The sequence below is a fragment of the Elephas maximus genome, chromosome 19, assembly GCF_024166365.1.
Source record: "Elephas maximus indicus isolate mEleMax1 chromosome 19, mEleMax1 primary haplotype, whole genome shotgun sequence".
NCBI classification, from domain to species: domain Eukaryota; kingdom Metazoa; phylum Chordata; class Mammalia; order Proboscidea; family Elephantidae; genus Elephas; species Elephas maximus.
This window is the reverse complement of record NC_064837.1, coordinates 66,034,244-66,050,277: the sequence shown is the minus strand read 5'-3', so window position 1 is coordinate 66,050,277 and position 16,034 is coordinate 66,034,244. Positions and strand designations below refer to the sequence as shown.

Genomic DNA, 16,034 nt, shown 5'->3' with positions numbered 1-16,034 from the left:
ACTTGGCATCTCAAACTCGCTGTGAGTAAGCCCCTGTTATCTCAAAAGCGTCCCCACAGACTTAGAACATGGGCACCTTCACCTAGAATGGATGCTCAGGGCTGAGCCATTGAGAAGGCTGGGAAAAGGGCATCCAGGAGGTTTATACAAACTGCAGGCAGTGCCATACTGAATCCAGGCTGCAGAGGCCTGGCTACCCTCAGGGCTCTCTAGTACCAGCGGCTCATACGTACTTTTTTTTTTTTTTTTTTAACTTTTCTTAACTGAGATACACCTCACAGAACATAAAATCTGCGATTTTAGAATGTACACAGCAGTGGGATGGGGAACACAATCACTATGTTGTGCAACCATCACCGTTATCTAATTCCTAGATACTTCCATCACCCCAAAAATAAACTCCATACCTACTATAATATCATCGATTTTACTCAAACTTTCTCCACAGATATCTCTGTTGTCCCAGCAGGTATTTCAAGATGGCTGGCTTGGGGTCAATCTAGAGAGTATCTATACAGTAAGAAAACAAGAAAGCTACGTTGTCCAGAAGGAGACTGAGCCTAAATTCTTGGCATTTTTAGCAATTAGGCTAATGCAATTTTTATATATCTACTAAGAATGGCAGAGAAACTTACATTCAACATCCATCTTCACACTACAATTCATCCAAGATGTTAAAAGAAGGGAAGACAATCTACTAGGATTAGCCATTAACTGTCCATAGTTGCAATTTCAAAATACAGAAGATGCATATGGGTAGTAGGAAAACCTTCTTTAATATCAAGCATAACTGGATTAAAGAAAAAAAAAAACAAAAAACTTAATCAAATATAACTCAGACGGAGGAGATCATCACTAGATCAATTCACTACTTAAAGTACTGTAGCTCTCAATGCAACCTTACTTCCATCACTCTTCAGACCTGGGGTCTCTCCTACTGAGAAAAACGATCTTTAGGAAAGGTCTGACAGGCTGCAGGTGTATGTTGCTCAGGCTATGGCAGGGCCCTGCTGACCTACTACGTGTGCTCATGGCTTCTAAGACACACAGGAAGGAGACCTCACCTTCAGGCATCAGGGTGTTGAAAGCGGGAAGAAGTAGGTCCACGAGGGTGTCTTGCTTTTGTGCACTTATCTGGGGTGCTATTTCCAGAGAAGGAGCTCCTTTACAGAGTGTGCCCAAGATGGATTTCTCTAAGTTGCTCTCAGAGTTGTCCAGCTCCCCTCACCAATAAGGCCCAGTCTTTGTAGGTTGACAGAAACCATCAGCCAAAGCAGATGCATATGGATTGTGGGAAAGCCTTCTTTAGAATCTAACATAGCTGGATTAAAACAAAAAAACTTAACCATTAAGCAAATCTCGACTTTAACCATTAATTTAGATTATAGTAAATATCAACTAGGTGCTAAACTTAAGAATCTATCCTTAGCATGGGCACTTAACATTAATAATGGCCATTTTGTGGGCTTGATTGAAAGCCACAATGAGCTCTTAATTTCTGTCCTGGAAGAAAATTAGCTTTACTTGATAAATAATACAATCCAGAAATGTTTATTGGTAAGTTAACTCATTCTCAGCAAGGCTGTTAGGTAACACTTCCCAGTGACTTCCATTGTGCAACAAGTTGTACTCTAGCAACGTATTCACAATTGTATTGCAATTTGCAATAATGCTCTAAATACATGCTCATTTCCTAGATTTTCCAAACACAATCAGATCCAATCAAGTAAAGTTCATGACGTTTACATAAGGTATAAACAAATCTGCTTCAAAATAGTTATCTATGGAAGTAGTGCTATGTTATCCTTGTTTGAAGATTCCCAGGAAACAGTCTTAAAGACACCTGGGTAAATGAGGCTATAAAGACCATTATACCATATATCTACCAAGGCAGACAAATGATTTCCTACCTACAGGAAATTACCCAGGGACCAGAAAACTCCAAGGAACCGTCACTAAACTGGAATTTCACTTTCTTTTAAGAGTAGGTCATTAAGAAAGAAGTCTGAGAATCAACTGCAATGGAACGAATTTAAAAATAATGTAATGTCTATTTCCAAGGAGCAGTTGGTGGATTTGAACTACCGACCTTTTGGTTACCAGCTGAGCTCTTAACCACTGCGCCACCAGGGCTCCATACTTCCTCTTAAAACCAAACTAAACCCATTGCCATTGAGCTGGTTCCAACTCATAGTGACACTATAGGTCAGAACAGAACTGCCCCATAGAGTTTCCAAGGAGCACCTGGTGGATTCAAACTGCCAACCTTTTGGTTAGCAGATGTAGATCTTAACCACTGCACCACCAGGGTTTCCTACTTCCTCTTACGGGGTCAAAATAATGAGGTCAGAAACCTGGATGTTTTGGATGACAGTTTTTTGTGGCCTCTCAATTATAAACTTTTAATAATTATTATGCAGTAAAAAGTCCAAAGTTAGCTAAACTTGTAGATACATTTCCAGATGAAATTTCTCCAAAACTTCTCATTCTTACATAATTTTATAAAAGTCCTCTACTACACAAGACGGACCTGTTCTGAATAGAGCTAGATTATATTTAGTCTTTATCAAATAAAAAGACGAGGAGGTCATATGGCTCTTGTATGTGAAGAGTACTAATGCATGCATACTATTATTTTACTAAGGGCTAATCAAACACTTGGAGCTGTAAAACAGAGAACGCAGACATAAATGAGTGTCCTCTAGGAGGGTCATATTCCGCAGGCCTAGCACAAGCGCCTGCCACACGAATTTGCTTCAAACAAATTAAGTTTCCCTTAAAGCAACATAATTCAAGATTTTAAGAAAAAAATGCCAACAAAATAATTATTCTTAAAATATGTTATGAATAATCCTCGTTCTAAGAAAATGAAGGCTCAAGCTCTAGGACTTTAGTTGTGGCCCAAGTATAAAGGGCAGGAAACCAAGCATCTGCGAAGGCAATTTCTGCTTTTGGTGGATTCAACTGTTTCCCAGGACTGTTTGTCATTATGCTGAGTGAGAAGCAATTTTAACACAAGTTTCTTCTGGGTTACTGCATGGACGACAGCATATCACATAGTCTCAAATAACATCAGCCATAAAAATTCACAAAATTAATGTAATTCATGTATAAGAAAGTCAGGTAAACTTTTATGAAAGGTAAAAAAAAAAAATTTACGGGGCCTAAATCTATATTCAACGATGGAATCAATGGAACAGATATATGCCATATTCAGAACAAATTCTGAAAATTCACGCTGCAAGGGAGTATGAAAAAATGCCAAGCAGCTCAAAATTTTATTGAAATTGAAATAAAAATCAAAATGTTCCTGTTCCCCAATCCCCAACAACAAATGGGTTCACCTAAAAAAAAAAAAAATCAGAGCCACCAAGTGTACTGGTGCCATTGTCAGTGTCCTCACGCCCCTTGCTCCTCAGACTGCGGATGACAAGGGGATGGACGTTTTCCAGATAACCACAGCTTCTGAACTCCCCTAAATATACTAAGGAAGACAACTGATTCCTAGCTCTGAGTTTTGGAGATAAAGGCATTAAAAAAAAAAACACATACAAATTAACAAACAGAAAACAAAGAAGCTAGAGTACCTACAACCTCCAATCACCCATCAAGCTTGGGCATTTCATCTACTGTTAGTTTACTAAAACCTGAGGAATTGAAAGAGATTTTAAACAAATGAACATCAAGAGGACAAAGATATTGACATTTACACAGCTGTTAACTTGTCCCATCAGCCAATTCCAAAATGATCAGAAAGCCTGTGCAATATAGACTCCACGGTATACTGAATAACACCACAACATAGAGTCACATCAGAAACACAGCTGCTGAAACCAAGGCTCACGCAACTCGAAACGTTATATTTTATTGAAAAACCTGCAACATTTCCAAATCAAGATTACACAGTTGCGTGACATCATTCAAGTCGTCAGTATTCTCTGAGCTAAGACCACACCAAAACCAACAGAAGAACTTCAGAGAGAAGTCCACAAGAAAGGACCAGCAAAGCAATGTCCACATTAACAAAAATTTTAGATAACATGAGTCAGACCTGTGGTCAAGAAAAAGCCTCAATGATTTCATCCAGTAGCAGAGAATCCCACAAAGAAACCAATCCCGTTCCTACAACCAATGTTCCCCAACCCTAGAATGGTTTTCCAATTGGTCTTACTTCTGTAGGTGAGTGACAAACAAGAGCTCCTCCTTCCCGTCTACTTTTTAGTTCTTTCTATTCCAACAGATGCTTCCTGCTCTTGGTTCACAAACTGGCATCTCAGTGTGGCTCTTAAGGGCTGTCCAACCCTCCAGGTTCCAAAATCTCCAGCAAGTACAGTTGGGGATCCTTCTAAATAAGCACATCACTCGGGAGCCCATGGGGATGAGACGCACTCAAAAAAAAAGCATCAGGGAAAATGGAAAAGAACGTTTTGCTTAACAGGAAAGACCACCTCTTTTTCATTTCGCTTTCTCCCAGGACACCTAGCCCTAGGGAGTTGAGTAATATGCCTTGGAAGGAAATTGAAAAAAGAAGGACCTACACTTAGACTCAAGCAGTTTCCCCGGGAAGAAGGTTTTCCGTCTTCCCGGACTCTGGTAATGTCAGCATCTGAGGCTCCCTCCGATGCCACATTTCAGTGGGCCTGCGGACATCCTCGAACCCCATCACCCTCGGGGCCCCTGACTCTGGTTGGGTCAGTTCAGTCCCAGAGGACCGGTCATGGGCGCGCAGCGACAGGATTTCGTCTTTGCATGTTTATCTAAGTTAACCGTCCAAGTGAATTCAAGCAAGGGTGGCCTCTGTAGACAACATCCGGGCCTTCTGGGCACAAAAGGCCTCCTGTGCACATTACATGGAGTCTCCTGACCGGACTTCTCATTACCCCTCACTCATAGGCAGCTCTAGGGAGAGCAACTACGGAACTCATCTTGGTCGTGTCTTGGACTTGGCATCGCCCCTAAAGTGCCTGGTATTGTGGTTTTATGGTCTGAGGAACAGTTAGGCCTCGAACGCCTGGCTTAAGATGTGTGCGCTCCTCATCCCAAGCTCCCGCCTTCCCCACTCAGCGGCTGGGACCGAGTTTCCCGCCCCACAGCCCTACTAGAGGATGGTGGCAGTTGGAGGCGGTTGGGACCGGCCCCAGCAGGTTGGAACCGGTCTGGGCCGGGCCGGAGGAGGAAGGGGGGAGGGAGATGCCGCCTCGCGCTCTCCCTGCGCGCGTGACTCACGCTGGCCGCTGACGTCAGGCGTGCGCGCGCGGCGGGGGGGGCTCTACGTACGTGTAGTGCTGCGGTTTCTCGGGCTGTGCCTGCAGCACCTGAGCGGTAGCGGCCGGGGGCGCCGAGGAAGCTGCGGAGCCGCCGGGCCCGGGGCCCTTCGACATGGTCCTGTCTTCCTGCCTCTTCGCCGCTCCCCTTTTATTATTCAGTCTGCGCGGTCCGCGCCGAGGACCCAGTGCGCCTGCGCCGCGCCACGAGAACGTGAAGACCCCCCGCACTGCAGTGAGGGGTGCTGGGAGTTGTGGTCCTCTGCTCGAAAGGAATTTTACCGTCGGCAGAGGGTTGCTGCCAAAGGAAGGGACCACAGTACCCAGGGATCCTTGCGGGCGGTGCCCCGGATGCTGAGGGCCCGCGACCGCTTCTGGGGATTGTAGTCCGGCCGCGTGTTCTTGCCGGCGCATTTCCAGTTTCGTAGGGGAGCCTTTCCTTGAAACTGAAGCTTCTGAATTAGAAGGCGGTCTAGAGCTAAAGAGGCCTTGCCGATTTCGGTGAAACGTTATTGAGCCTCCATCCTTGCTACAACCTGGCTGTTCTAACGGTGGCTCAGAGCAGGGCTCGGAGCAATAAAAGACCCTTTATTGTCCCTTCTTAGCGCTTATCTTTTGTACAGCAGGCACCTGGGGTCAGCCCCCGTTCTCCTTATACCTGCAGCGGGGCTACCTGAGAGGCATGAAGGAAAAAGTGGGGCCTGCTGGAAGTCAGCTTGAGAAAGCTTTGCTAAAGAAGAGCTACGCTACAATACTACTACGTTGCCACACCTTTGCTGAGGCGCTGGATGAGCCTCTTGTTAGGTGCTGTCCAGTCGATTTTCCACCCATAGCGACCCCATGTGATGGAGTAGAACTGACCCATAGGGTTTTCTAGGCTGTAGTCTTTTTAGGGGAGGAGGCCTCGTGCTGCAGTGGTTAGAGCTGCTAACCAAAAGTTCAGAGGTTCATACCCACCAGCTGTTCTTCGGGAGAAAGGCATGGCAGTCTGCTTTCTAAAGATTGACAGTCTTGGAAACCCGATGGGGCAGTTCTACTTTGTCCTGGACGGTCTCCGTGGGTCGGAAGCCACTCGACGGCAACGAGTTTTTGTTAATCTTTATGGAAGCAGGTCACCAGGTCTTTCTCCCGAGGAGCTTCTGGGTGGGTTCAAACTGCTAACGTTTCGATTAGCAGCTGAGCGCTTAACCGTGGCCGCACCAGCTCTCACCTTTAAACCTTTACTAACCCTGAAACCTGGAGCTCCACGACTTGGGTCCCATCTCAACTTGACACCTGGCCTGACCAACTTGTTTCCAGTATTTTAGGGGCCAAGGACGAATTTAATCTCCATCTAGAATAGTCTCAGGTACACTGGCAAATTGCAAGTGTGTCGTGAAGCCTTACAGTAGTGTCCACAGGGAAGGTCGGGGTTTGGGTAGAAGGCGCAACTAAATCCACCCCAGTTGCCTTTCTGGACATCAGCTTCTTTTTTTTTTTAATAATTTTTATTGTGCTTTAAGTGAAATTTTACAAATCCAGTGAGTCTCTCACATATAAACTTATACACAGCTTACTACATACTCCCATTTACTCTCCCCCAATGAGTCAGCCCACTCCCTCCTTCCAGTCTCTCCTTTCGTGACCATTTTGCCAGTTGCTAACCCCCTCTACCCTCCCATCTCGCCTCCAGACAGGAGATGCCAACATAGTCTCAAGTGTTCTGGACATCAGCTTCTTTGTGAAAAGAATGTGCCTTTCCACTCCCTACTCCCCGCCAGTCAGGTGAATTCTTCCCTTTGTGGCCTTTGTAATATAAGCCAGTCGCCCCAGACCTAGGCATTTGATTCTGTGAGCTTTTGAAAGCTCCTTTATATTTTAACATGTCATTTTACTTTGTTTTTCATATTGAATCTATTACAAATACATTGCTATTAAGACTGATTTACATGTTATTGCATTGAGGGTCTCGTTAAAAAAGGACATCCCCAATAACCCTAGAGAGTGAGGAGGGTGGAGTGAATGGAAAATTGTTAGTATTTAAAAATGACAAATACTTATTTTCTTTAGTTCCACATTAGAAGCCAAATTGTTAGCCTATAAAGTTGAGAAACTGGTATTTCCTGACCAGGCCAAACCAACTGTTTAGCCAGTAGGAAGTCTGAAGATGAAAAATTCCAAAAGGACAAATGAAAGTTGTAGTGCATTGTTTTAATCCTATTAAGTGCAAACCGTTCATTTATATGCTGTAAAAAATGGTGTTGGGCATCAGACCTCCTTGTCTAACTTCACAAGGGGAAGGAGAGAGAATCACAGTCATCTTCAGCCCAAGGCTGACTTCTGTGAGGTGAAGGTTGGATACCTCCTCTCTCCAGCCTTTTTACCAGTTCCGACACCAGCCATCCCTCTCACTGTGCTCTCTACTTTGCTGGGTTAGATAATTCGTTGCAATGGCCACACAGACCTCACAGACAATACTGGCAGTTAAGTAGTTTATTAGGGAAGTAACAGGTTATAAGTCAGGATCAACAGGTACAGCTCAGGATCAGGATCAGAAAGCCTGTAGGCAGTCTCCCTTCTTTAGTGCAGGACAGCTCTCTCTCTCACCTCCTCTCAGTTGCATAGGCCTCCTCTAAGCCCCTGAGGACAGGCCTCCTTCCTTGACCTTTGGCCCCTGCCTCCGGCCTGGCCCCTGCCCTGCTCAGGAAAGTGTTAAAGAGCTTTTAAGCTGTACTGATAAGTCCCCAGAGGCACCCCACTCTGCCAGGAAGCCCCCTGCCAGAAGGCACTCAGCTCTCTTGGTCCATGGGTTGGCATGCCCACCGCAGCAGCCTTGTTCTGTGGACCAGGAACCCTACTGTGCCTTCTCTTGCCAGTCTCCCAGTTCTGCTGCTGCCATTTCTCTGATGATGCTTTTTGCCATCTTGTGCTATCTCCAGCGTTACAGCTTTCTCTCTCCTGGGTCTAGGAGGTTCACAGCACAGGGACCCTGGGTCCACAGGATACGCTCTGCTTCTGGCTCTTCTTTGTTGATGATAGTGAAGTCCCCCTTCTGCTCTGGGTTTGGGTGTTTTTTCAGCCAGCAGGATGGCAAAACTGACCAGTCCCCTCATTAGTGTTCCATACAGCTTATTTGCATGGTCCCACCCCTCCAAAGGGGTTCCATGCACCTTATTTGCATTCTTAGCAGGCTGTCCAATCCCCTTGGTGGGCCACAAATACCTTATTTGCATAGTCCCACCCAATCATTATGTGGGATTTACAAGACCATGCATGGTTAGAAGGGCCACATGAAGTAATTTACTGCACAGCATATGTTATCCCCAAAATACCTGAGTGTGATTTGACTGAGGAAAAATAGTTCACAACATTAGATTTTAAATTATATATGTGTATATATACACACATATATATCATGAGTTTAGAGCTTTGGCTGCTAGCTTACAGGCTGGCAGTTAGAACCCCACGAGCCAATCTGTAGGAGAAAGATGTGGCAGTCTGCTTCTATAAAGATTTACAGACTTGGAAACCCTATGGGGCAGTTCTACTCTGTTCTATAGAGTCCCTATGAGTCAGAATTGACTTGATGAGAACGGCGTGTGACCATGAACTTCAGAATAAGTGTGTACTGGTAGAATTGGGAGACGATATCATCCAAATACTTAATTTATAAATAAGAAAAAAAACCCAGAGAGGTTAAGAAACTTGCTTGAAGTTACTCAGCAAGTCAGTGACAACAGGAACTAGGACAGAAATCTACACCCCTGCATCACACAATATTGTTTTGATTATATAGACATTTCCAGTTCTTCCCCATTTACTATGTTGTTTTTCCTCCTCTGTGCCAACTTAGGAAATGCAACAATAACAAACCTGCCTCGATGACTACCAAGTAAGAGGGACAAACTATTTCTTTAAATGGCTGCTTGGCATCGTATTGTAGATTCACACCTTGCTTCTCCGAGAGCAGCTTTAGTTTCCTTCTAGTAATTACCAACACTGGGAGAAAGGTAACTGGACTGTCCCTGCCATTGGAGGCATAGAAATTACAAGGTTCTGGGCCTCCAAAAAAAACCGTGGAATGTTAATTTAGGGGCCCATTCTTTCTCCTGGTCCTTGAGCAGTCACAGAAGGATGACGGTGTATGGCTGGCTACATCCCAGAGCATTTGACAGCCTCCTTCCTATTTGAGATGCAAACAACTCCCTTGTCTTAGCTTTACACAGGCTCTGAGAACCTCCATCTTGGCTTCCCTTCTTGATATGGCTGTGAATGAAGTAGAAAGTTTTTCTTGTTCTCTACCCCACATTTTGAGCAGAAAGCAGAAATTAAAGTTGATTACATTGTCACATGAAAGTTTTGGTATGTGAAAATGAGAGAAATTAGGTACCAGAGATTGGACCAAAGGCATTTTTGCCCAGGGCTTCCAACTGATTCATTCAGGTTCCAACCCCCGACGAGAATTTGCATTTCTAACAAGTTCCCAGGAGGTTATACATACGAATCACCTGCGGACCTTGTTAAGCTGTAGATTTTGATTCAGTACATCTGGGGGTGGAAATGCAAATTCTCTGCAGAAAACTTGTCAGAAATGCAAATTCTCAGCAGGGGTTCAAATTGGAAGGAAAGTTTCAAAGCCCTGTTTCTGCCATAGCTGCTTTTTCAAGTTGTAAATTTCTTTCACTATTGCCACTGGGACCTTTGATGTGCTAAATAAATATTGAAGTATTTGTACTAAAGGTACTAATACGCAGTCATTCTCTAAACTGACATCTCTATGCACCTGGTTTTGCTACTTTTTATTTGAATAACGTAAAAGAATCTGTGAACCCTGAAAAGGATCTATGGAGTAGAATGCCCAAGGCTCTATTTCAATTTTCTGGGCTTTGCTTGACTGTTCTTAACCTTAAATCTACTTTGGTATTTTATATACCTGAGTTATCTGGAGAACTGAGTATTGCAATCCATTCAAGACATGTATTTAGGTGAAGATAGGGATTAGCATTTTTAGACATTTGTCATCTTTCTTCAGAAGTAATACCTGCTAAGACATACCATAAAAACAAGGGCACATACTTAATTTACCTATCTCTCATTTACTCCTTATATGCATGTCAATGCTGTAGTAGGACTATTCCCTTTTTTGCCCAGTAATTTCATTCAGTCAAATTATGTAATTAGAGAAATACAGTATGTTGCTTAGCAGGTTACTCCTTGTTTAACTCCAAGGGTACTAAGATCACAAGGTATTTTGCAACATAATCTAAAAACATATAAAACTATTTGTAAACTCAATTACAAATCAGGAATGGTGTGCATCAGAGTTGTATCCTTTCACCATATTTATTCAATCTGTCACCATATTTATTTAATCTGTATGCTGAGCAAATAATCCAAGAAGCTGGGCTATAGAAGAAGAATGCAGCAACAGGGTTGGAAGAAGACTTATCAACAACTTGCAACATGCAGATGACGCAACCTCACTTGCTGAAAGCGAACAGGACTTGATGCACTTACTGATAAAGATCAAAGACTACAGTCTCAGTATGGGTTACACCTCCACAGAAAGAAAAAGTATTCTCCCAACTGTACTAAGAAGCAACATTGCGATAAACAGAGATAATACTGAAGTAGTGATTTTACCTGTATCCACAATTACCACCCATGGATTTTATTTTATTTGTAGCCACAATTACCACCCATGGAAGGAGCAGTCAAGAAATCAAAGGACATATTGCATTGGGCACATCTGTTGCAAAAGACCCCGTTGAAGTGTTAGAAGCAAAGATGTCGCTTTGAGGATTAAGGTATGGCTGACCTAAACCATGGTATTTTTAGTTGCCTTATATGCATGTGAAAGCTGGGCAATGAATAAGGAAGACTGAAGAAGGATTGATACCTTTGAATTATGATGTTGGCCAAGGATGTTGAATATACCATGGATTGCCAGAAGAAGGGACAAATCTGTCTTGGAAGAAATACAGCCAGAATGCTCCTCAGAAAGGAGGATGGCAAGACGTTGTATTACCTACGTTGGACATGGTATTACCTACTTTGGACATGTTATCTTGAGGGACCAGTCCCTGGAGAAGGACATCATGCTTAGTAGACAGTCATTGAAAAAGAGGAAGGATCTCAACCTCCAAGAGACGAATCGATACAGTGGCTGCAACAACGGGCTAAAACGTAGCAATGATTGTGAGGATGGGGCAGGATCAGGCAGTGTTCTGTTCTGTTGTACATAGCTTTGTTATGAGTCAAAACTGACTCGACAGCAACAGGTTTGGTTTTGGTTTTTTTAACAGGAAAAATCTCAATTATTGACATTCGTTTCTTTCCATGTATTATTTACCCCTCTTACCCCACCAATAAAATTACCCCACCAATAAAATAACTGCTTTTTGGTTAAAATGCATCTGTTGTTGTTGTCGTTACGTGCCACATACGTGATACGTAAAATACTTCATAACGTAATATGATTTACTGAATTCTAATTATCATTTATACTTTGAATTTAACTATAAAAATGTTATGAAAGTAAATAATCAGGGAACACATTTTATTTTACATTGGAAAATATTTACAAAAAATTTTTTTAAAATACCTTCTCATCCTCCTACATCGCATTAGCTTAATGCCAGTAAGCTTAGACTCGGCCCTAACAGGCTCTAAGTCCTGCTTGGGACCAATGCAATTCATTTGCATTGACTTTCTATTGTAGAGCTTTGGAACCAAGGGAAGGATCCAAACATAGCTCCATTTTATCCAATCAGAGGAGCCTCTTAGTGCTAAACTCTGATTCGTCCTTTTCTGTTTGCATCTACCCAATCATCAGGCCACTTTAACAGCCAATCAGCGATCCAGATATCTACCAATCAGGGAACAGGGCCGAAGCACGGCCTTTGTGTCGGGGGATGTCAGCGCGCCGGCGAAAGCGCCCGCCAATAGAAAAAGTCGTTGGTGTATGCAAATGAGGGGCCTATGACGCAGAGACGCAGCGTGAAGCGTGGGTATAAAAGCGGAGGCGTCGGGGGGGCTGGGAGCGCAGAGCGGTTTGGTCGTTTGGTAGGGGGTTGTCGTCTTTCTGCTTAGCGACTGCGGCTCTCGTTTGGGCAGCAGGAGCGGCGCGGCAGTCCGAGAAGCGGCCCAAGACTTCGGCGTTTGGTAGGCGTTCGCGGGGAGTGCCATGACTGGGTGCCCCGCCAGCCGTTGATGGCGCGGGTCGCGGCCGTTGGGAACCGAGTGACGGGCGGAGGGGGCTGCTTGCCCGCTGGCGTCGGGCGTGGACCGGCCGGTTTGTTCTCGGGGCTCCGGGTCGTCCCGCTTCTCCGCTCCTGGCCTAGTGGTGATTCCGAGGTTCCGGCGCCTGGTTCCGGACGCTCGGGCTCCGCCTGGCGAGGAGGGGAAGTGACTCCTCCCTGCGCCCCCCTCCCGGGGGAGCCTGCTGCTCCGCGCAGCCTGAGTCATTAGGGGAGGGGGGGCTCCCCGGCCATCTGCCGCCGCGAGGTGGGGGGCGAGGGCGCGGGCGGGGCCGGCGGAGGTCGGCACTCGCTCCGGCAGGGGCCCGGGTCGGGCTCGGTCCCCCTGCGCCCCCGGCGGCGAGCGAGAGGGGGGCCGGGCTGGAGGGGCGCGCGGCCTCACCGTGGGGGTGCTGTTCTAGGTGAAAAATGGCCCGGACCAAGCAGACTGCCCGCAAGTCTACCGGGGGGAAAGCCCCCCGCAAACAGCTGGCCACCAAGGCAGCCAGGAAGAGCGCTCCCTCTACCGGCGGGGTGAAGAAACCTCACCGTTACAGGTAGGCAGAGCGGGGAGGAAACAATGGCCTGGCGGCCGCTGGGCTTTGTTCGCCAACTGTCCGGGGCTCCGCCGGGGCTGCCCATCGGCGTCCGTTCACGCGCCCCTCCGCTCCCTCCAGGCCCGGAACCGTGGCGCTCCGGGAGATCCGCCGTTACCAGAAATCGACCGAGCTTCTGATCCGGAAGCTGCCTTTCCAGCGGTTGGTGAGGGAGATCGCCCAGGATTTCAAAACGGACTTGAGGTTTCAGAGCGCAGCCATCGGCGCCCTGCAGGTAAGGCAGAAAGGCGGTTTTCCTTCAGGGGAAGGGCTGTGTGTGCTTGGTTCTCTCCGCGGGGTTTAACTGTGTGGTTTTGTCCTCAACAGGAGGCTAGTGAAGCGTACCTGGTGGGGTTATTCGAAGACACTAATCTGTGTGCCATCCACGCCAAGAGAGTCACCATCATGCCCAAAGACATCCAGTTGGCTCGCCGGATACGGGGGGAGAGAGCTTAAGTGAAGGGCAGTTTTTATGGTGTTTTGTAGTAAATTCTGTAAAATACTTTGGTTTAATTTGTGACTTTTTTTGTAAGAAATTGTTTATAATATGTTGCATTTGTACTTAAGTCATTCCATCTTTCACTCAGGATGAATGCGAAAAGTGACTGTTGACAGACCTCAGTGATGTGGGCACTGTTGCTCAGGAGTGACAAGTTGCTGATCTGCAGAAGGGATGGGTGATATTTCCTGCTTCTCATGATGCATGTTGCTGTATGTTACTGACTTGTTGGGTAGCTATTAAGGTACTAGAATTGATAAATGTGTACAGGGTCCTTTTGCAATAAAACTGGTTATGACTTGATCCAGGTGTTTAACAATTGGGGCTGTTAAGTCTGACCATACATCACTGTGATAGAATGTGGGCTTTTTCAAGGGTGAAGATACAAGTCTTAACCACAGTGTAACTTACAGTTTCCTAAGAAAAAAGAAAAAAAGTAAACTTGGCAGCTATAGAATACACTATGTGCATTTATAATAGCTATTTTATATATTGTAGTGTCAACATTTTTAAATTAAATGTTTTACATTCACATGTGGTGGGAAGTCTTGTCATTGAGATGTGTGTAATTTAGAGTCGAGTTGGTTTGCCTTTAACTAGACTACACTTGTTTTCACAGTAAGATGCTGTGCTGCGTTGTACCTTGCATAAGTCCTCATTCTACCACGTTAACTAATCCTCTAGTTGATAATGCAGACACTGATGGGGGATTTTATTTATAAGGGCTCTAGAGTATATAATACCAGTTACTCACACCAGCATCACCTGTTACTAATTTCCAGAACTAGTTAGTGCAGCTTTTCGTTGTGTTGTGGTCTCATAACTAGGTTGAGTTTTTCTCCACTGAGAGGAGTCAATTCTGAAATGTTTTTCCTTGTGGAGTTTGTGTTTTAACTTAGTGTAAACTTGCTGTGGGGGAGGGGGATGTAGGTCCAGCTTATTGAGTCCTCTGCCAATTAAGGTGGTGTTGGCTTAGGTTACATCTGGTATACTATCCTGGGAAAAAATCACTTTTAATAGAGGTGGCCTTCCAAGTGGTTTTAAAATTTATCCTTCTATTGAAGTTTTTAGGTCAATTATGTATGTTGACTAGATTTATCAATAAACTTGTTATGTAACTGTCAAAAATCTAAATTGAATGTACAGAGCCTTAATACATCTATTGTCTAGGCTTTTTGTGTCCTAGAGTTTGAGCTTTTGTATTTTAGATTTTGGTTGGTAGTTAAAGGAACTTTATAAAAGTAGTTGTAGAAAGCATGTAAACTAATCCCATGAGATAGTTCTCTTATCTATAAAAACGCCACAATTGCCATATTTGCAATGTGAACTTAGGACTAAAAGTTTATCGGTAGGCTCCTCCACCCCCCATACTGTCAACCAGTAAAATACTTCGGTCATATTCATGGTACAGCACAGACCGAGAGACAAGTACTTTAAAATTTTAGAATTCAGTTTCGGGATCTTGTTCCATGAACCTTTTTTGGGTTGGGTTTGTAGAAATGTATATAGCAAGTTTATTTTAACAAGTTCACGGGCATGGAATTGTTTGTTGGGCTAAGCCACCATCTCAGTACAAAACTGGTTTTTTTGACCAGTGATCGTCTCCATTGGAGCATAGTCATGAATGTCAAGAAATGGGCGCAAGAGCAACCAGTCATCAGAAAACCAGATTGTATGTCCAAAGCTACTAGTTGTAGAAATTTTTGCTGTATTAAAACAGCTTTTTGAAGAAAAAATTTTGGATTAGTTTGAAGTTGAAGGAGCTTGTTGAGAGGGAAGCATACTAGAGTTTTGAAGTCAAGAGGCTTTGGTGTCTTCCTAACTTAAGTCTTACAAGTTTTCAAAGGTGGGGTTCATTACAATATAAAGAAATGGTTTTCTGGAACATCTTAACCAGGCTCTAGAACAAATGTCAAATCTGACAGTTTTGTTACATGGTACTTAGAGATGAGATAATCTAGATGCTGGAGTTGTCCTGTGGTCTCCAAGTACACAAATGGACACAAACAGAGAGATGATCATGGGTTAGCTGCTTATGACTACATGTGATAATCCAAATGGGTGGCACTGTTGAGCTTTCTCCCTCGGTCTGCAGCTTCTTGGGTTTTGTTAGAATCTGCTGAAGTGCAGCTCACATCACACTGCTTAGACACATTTAACCAAAGGCTTTGTGGTTCTTGGAAGCTGTGCCCACACAGGCTATCACTGAGAAAGGGTGATGGAACAGTCTGTAAGGAAAAAAAAGTTGGAGCCGATGAAGGTACCCTGTGCCCTTGACGGATGAGACAAAAATAAAGTTGTTGAAGTTAGACTTCCTCATCTTGTTTATGGTTTTTGCTTGAATGACAAACTTCTGTTTCTTTCACAATTTCCTGTGGGGGAAATGTCCAGAAAGCTTTGTCTCCTGGTTCAGGAAGGGTGGGGGCGCATATAATGATGAAACAGGTAGATGCCTGTT

At 44.5% G+C, this 16,034-nt stretch overlaps 2 protein-coding genes across 8 annotated transcripts in view; one reads left to right on the top strand and one right to left on the bottom strand.

The window, feature by feature from the left end:
• UNK (unk zinc finger) overlaps nucleotides 1-5,468 on the bottom strand; it is a 33,815-nt gene extending 28,347 nt beyond the window's left edge. For 3 of the 7 annotated variants that reach the window (XM_049859058.1, XM_049859053.1, XM_049859056.1), the window contains exons 1-4: nucleotides 4,172-5,371; nucleotides 1,065-1,321; nucleotides 636-790; nucleotides 408-510 (exon numbers count right to left, since the gene is read on the bottom strand). Coding sequence is in view for 2 of the 7 variants with exons in the window: in XM_049859059.1 (XP_049715016.1) it covers nucleotides 5,278-5,381 (104 nt within the window). In the remaining 5 variants the exon portion in view is untranslated. Of the gene's footprint in view, nucleotides 1-407; nucleotides 511-635; nucleotides 791-1,064; nucleotides 1,322-4,171 lie in introns of all 7 variants that reach the window. The other 4 variants (XM_049859054.1, XM_049859055.1, XM_049859059.1 and 1 more) reach the window with 4 other exon arrangements.
• Nucleotides 5,469-12,285: 6,817 nt separating this feature from the next.
• LOC126062041 (histone H3.3A) lies at nucleotides 12,286-14,108 on the top strand. The gene is made up of 4 exons (XM_049859060.1): nucleotides 12,286-12,407; nucleotides 12,904-13,038; nucleotides 13,159-13,312; nucleotides 13,405-14,108. Exons 2-4 carry the CDS (start codon nucleotides 12,911-12,913, stop codon nucleotides 13,531-13,533), a joined length of 411 nt encoding a protein of 136 aa, XP_049715017.1. The 5' UTR covers nucleotides 12,286-12,407; nucleotides 12,904-12,910; the 3' UTR covers nucleotides 13,534-14,108.
• The last annotated feature ends 1,926 nt before the right edge of the window (nucleotides 14,109-16,034 follow it).

Coding starts and splice junctions, on each gene's coding strand:
- LOC126062041 (XM_049859060.1), top strand. CDS start 12,911: ATGGCCCGGACCAAGCAGACTGCCCGCAAGTCTACCGGGGGGAAAGCC. Junction 13,039..13,158: donor AAGAAACCTCACCGTTACAG/GTAGGCAGAGCG, acceptor CGCTCCCTCCAG/GCCCGGAACCGTGGCGCTCC. Junction 13,313..13,404: donor CAGCCATCGGCGCCCTGCAG/GTAAGGCAGAAA, acceptor TGTCCTCAACAG/GAGGCTAGTGAAGCGTACCT.